General features: G+C 43.6%; 1 protein-coding gene across 13 annotated transcripts; it reads left to right on the top strand.

The window, feature by feature from the left end:
- LOC119329840 lies at nucleotides 1-3510 on the top strand. Of its 13 annotated transcripts, none has more exons than XM_037602936.1 (8): nucleotides 1-13; nucleotides 550-612; nucleotides 723-1303; nucleotides 1385-1459; nucleotides 1556-1615; nucleotides 1699-1758; nucleotides 2755-2931; nucleotides 3046-3510. In XM_037602936.1, the coding sequence occupies exons 3-8, from the start codon at nucleotides 1218-1220 to the stop codon at nucleotides 3077-3079; spliced, it is 492 nt and encodes a 163-aa protein (XP_037458833.1). In that variant the 5' UTR covers nucleotides 1-13; nucleotides 550-612; nucleotides 723-1217; the 3' UTR covers nucleotides 3080-3510. The 13 variants fall into 13 exon arrangements, 5 of the variants coding, with proteins under 5 accessions (XP_037458833.1, XP_037458832.1, XP_037458834.1 ...); XR_005159788.1 differs by lacking the exon at nucleotides 1-13 and adding exons at nucleotides 21-336; nucleotides 2604-2682 and having other exon boundaries at nucleotides 2755-3510; XR_005159795.1 differs by lacking the exon at nucleotides 1-13 and adding exons at nucleotides 21-336; nucleotides 2053-2114 and having other exon boundaries at nucleotides 2755-3510.
- Nucleotides 3511-3912: the final 402 nt, after the last annotated feature.

The following is a 3912-nucleotide window of genomic DNA, read 5'->3' as shown; positions in this document are numbered from 1 at the left end:
TTCCTTCCTGTAGGTAGGTTAGTCATGCTGATCCTGGGGCTGGTTGGCCATGCTTGGATTTCACATTCCATCAGGATGACTCCCTGATATCTTGTTGTTGTTGTTGTTGAATAGCAACAGCGGTTTGTGCAAAGGGATCAACTGCCATAATTAAGCAGTCTCTATGAATGCAATAATTAACAGGGTTTAAGATGGTAGAGTAAAGATCAAAATTGACAAAGAGTATCCAGAATCAACATGAGTGGCACAGCAGGCCCTTCTTCAGATTAAAAGACAAACGCAGAACCTTGCTGCACACAGGCATCAAAGGAGTGAAATGGATTGAGTAGTCGACATGTGAGCTACCATGTTTCTATACATCTGTAATTAGTTCTTAGTATTTTTCCTTCATTTTTGTAGTTATGCCACCTGATTACGTTCCTGCCCTGTAACCTGTTGTTTCCCTCTTAATGAATGAAAAGCAGCACCTGCTGCAGTTCGTCAAAAAATAATCGTACCATCGTCACGTACGCGGGGCTAAACAGGACTGTGGGTGTCTGTGCTTTTCAGGTGGACCAAGCCGTATCAATGGCGTTCGGAGAGAACGGAGCAACCAACTACATCCGCATCCAGGTAAATAATTTATCTTGTACTGTAATTTTCTTCACGGCTGCTGAATTATTATTACCACTGTGAAATGTGAGTCAACCAAAGCTTACTGTCCCAATTGTTCCTGTCCTCAGGGTAACGGCATTACCGCCGGAGCGACGACGGAGGCGGCCATGGCGGAGCGGGGGGTGGAGTCGGTCCTGTTCCGGGGGAAGAAGCTGATGCCGCAGACCAACGACGAGCGGCTGGACGGCGTGGTGGAGCAGCTGGTGCGGGATCCTTCGTGATTCGGCCATTGCCATTCTCCACGGATCTGGCCGTGGCCACAACCGACGCTGCCGGTTCCATGGAGGAGCTCACCCCGGCCTTCTCCTCGTTTTCCTCCATGGTCGGGTCTCCTGGTGGAGGTGCCGATGCTGCCGGTTCCACAACGCAAGAGCCCGTGGCAACGCGGCAAACTGAAGTTGTTCGCCGGCGTCGCACAGGGCGTCTTTGGCGTCGCAGGAAACCCTACCTCGGGGTTGGCATAGGGCATCTCTGGCGTCGTATGAAACCCCACCGCGGGGCTGGTGCAGGGAGTGGCCGACCATCCCACCCTGCTGAAGCCGCAGGGCGTCTCTGCCAAGTCCATGGTTGGCGAGTCCAAGGCCGTCTCTATCCAGGCCTCCGTGGTCGAGGCGAACTGCACTAACATCGATGTCTGCCCTGAACTGTTGTAAGTTTACTGACGTGTGCTTCTGATTTCTAATGTATTCTTGCTGTTTGCATTTCTCTCATTCGTACCCTCGTATTACAGTGCATCTAAAAGCTCTTGTGACGATGGAAAGTCTACCTCCAAGGGACCAAAAAAGAAAATCGGTCCTAAAAGATCGTAAGTTGATCACTAGATCCATATACACGTCTGATATCGTGCTGTGTCCATCTGTTCATCGTTTCATGATCTGGTCCATGGTTTCTGTATTTGCAGTTCGCCTGACACATCTACTCACGATGACAGTGAAGTATATCAAGCTGGTGCTAAAAGAAGGTTTGTGTTTATCCTCTCTAATATATTTTTACTGTTGTTGTACTTGGTTGGTCGCTAATGCTTTTTTGATACAACATAAGCAGGACTCTTAACCCCTCTATTCCTCATAAGGAGAGCTTGGAGTCTGAAGATTTTTCTGCAAAGTAGGTTTCCCTTTGGCTCTAATTCATGATATTTGGTAACTTGTTGTTGTTGTAGTTATATTGATAACCTGGTGATTTCAGATACCAACAAAAATTTATTTGCCTATATTACGGTTGCAGAAGTCCTTGTGGATATCCTATACAGTATAAATATGAACCACCACTTGGTGGATCGCTGCTGTTTAGAGCTCTGCTCTGTTAATGCTACTTTGAGTCTAGATGGCATTAACTACAGAGAAGGGATCTAGCTAGGTTTGCAATGGCATGTGTACTAACGAATCATTTTAGTCTCAGGTTTTCCCTGCAAAACTGAAGTTCATGTCTCATGTTTGGATTAATCACGGTGTAGTCTGATGGTAATTTGTCTACTTAGTGCAGTTTATGTATTCTTCCACAACTTCATTTAATGCTTTCAGAGTTAAAGTTTTGGGGATAGTTTGGATGTTATACCCAAGGCATTATAATTGCTCTATATTATTCTTAATTTCATATATCATCACCTTAGACTACTCGAACTGTCGGCCATGCTTTGTGATCATGTGCGACGAGCATATTGTTCGGTGCTGCTATTTTCCATTCGCTGCTGGGTTGCTTCTACTCTCCACCAATCTGTCAAGTAGCAAAGAGTAGGTTTGACCTCAATTTCGATGCAGACATGGATTGGGATGTGATGCATGTACTTGCTAATTAAGGGATTTGGATCTTGCCCTCAATTAGAGTTCCCAATCTCAACGAAGTGGGGTTTACGAATTTTATTATTTTTTAGCTTGAATGGACTGTAGCTTCGCTTAATTGACTGACAGTTGTATTTGACTGCATAACTGGATTAATTGATTTCATGGCAGATGCCGGTTTTGACCTTGGTTGATCATGCTTTGTTCCTTGTTTGGCCTGCAACATATTTTCTATGCATTCGCAGAAATGGTAACTGAATAATTACTTCATACTGCAGAACATCTTGCTTAATACCTGAGTCCCCGGCCCTTGTTGCTACAGGTTTATCTTGGACATGATTCTCAAAGAAGATACAGATGTGCATGCTTCATATCTTCTACACGCTTATGCAAAGCAGGATTTTATTCATATTTTGATGAGCTTAATTTCTTATGCTAATGTTTGCTTCCGCCTGAAGGATACATATGGTATGTTTTGTGAGCGGTGGGTATGGATGAGGTGAGTGCGTCTGTTAGTGCATCATTTTTGTTGGATACTTTAATCTGTTAAGGTTGGTATATATTGAGTGTTGATGATGACATGTTTATTTTGATTGGCGTGGTTGCCTCAAAGTAATGCCCTGCTACTCCTTGGGGGGCGTGAGTGAAGATTTATGCCTTAAGCATAGGAATGAGGGAGTAGGTATCCAACAGAATAGGCGATGATGCTAGGAGAAAAAGAAGACTTTGATCTGGTTCTTCAAAGAGGTACATCAAGGAACAAGTACATGGTGCTACTCGATGGTCAGCCAGATTCTGACTATTATTTTGGGATGCCAAAGAGATAGCACATGATGTTCGACCGCTGGGGAATTGAAGTATAGTGCTTACCAATATACTGGCATGTATTTTTTTCTAAAGGATATAGTGGTTTCCTTTAGTTGAAATACATAAAATTTTCACCCCCAATGATTCAACAAGAGTTGTTCATTAAAAGTGTGTGGTCTCTTTCTTCATCAAGAATTGAAATATCTGTGCTATTATAACTCCATGGAGAGCAATAATATAATTTTCACAAGGGGTGACCTTTATTGGCTAATTGTATAGCTTATGATCTTATGGAGTTTAGGTTTGTAAATCCATGTATTTTTTAGATGAAGAAACAAAGAAGGAGATGACTATATCAAGGATCACATATGGTTAAATGTAGAAACAATGAACACGGTGGCATATCAGTTGCAACATGGTGAAAATTTTAGGATAGAAGGATAAACGAATTGCTCGGCCGGTTCAAGAGTTAATAAAAAAATGAACAGAGTGGCACAAGAATACTTTGCGGTAATGCATGCTATTCGATTGTATGTTACAACGTGGCAATGACTCAGGATATATCGGATCTGCCTTTATGACGGTGGTGGATCAGCACGAACACAAGGGGTGGGGATCAGGGCAGAGAGTAGGCGGTTGGCTGGGGACTCCTTGGTGGTCCGTGGGGGATATA

Source organism: Triticum dicoccoides, chromosome 7A (assembly GCF_002162155.2).
Source record: "Triticum dicoccoides isolate Atlit2015 ecotype Zavitan chromosome 7A, WEW_v2.0, whole genome shotgun sequence".
In the NCBI taxonomy this organism is placed as follows: Eukaryota; Viridiplantae; Streptophyta; class Magnoliopsida; order Poales; family Poaceae; genus Triticum; species Triticum dicoccoides.
The sequence above is the reverse complement of the archived record's forward strand: the minus strand, read 5'-3'. Positions and strand labels throughout refer to the sequence as shown.

Bases quoted from the DNA above. Each gene is read 5' to 3' on its own strand.
- LOC119329840 (XM_037602936.1), top strand. From the start codon at position 1,218: ATGGTTGGCGAGTCCAAGGCCGTCTCTATCCAGGCCTCCGTGGTCGAG. The intron at 1,460-1,555 runs GTAAGTTGATCA...CTGTATTTGCAG, and splicing joins AAAATCGGTCCTAAAAGATC to TTCGCCTGACACATCTACTC. The intron at 2,932-3,045 runs GTGAGTGCGTCT...GTTGCCTCAAAG, and splicing joins GAGCGGTGGGTATGGATGAG to TAATGCCCTGCTACTCCTTG.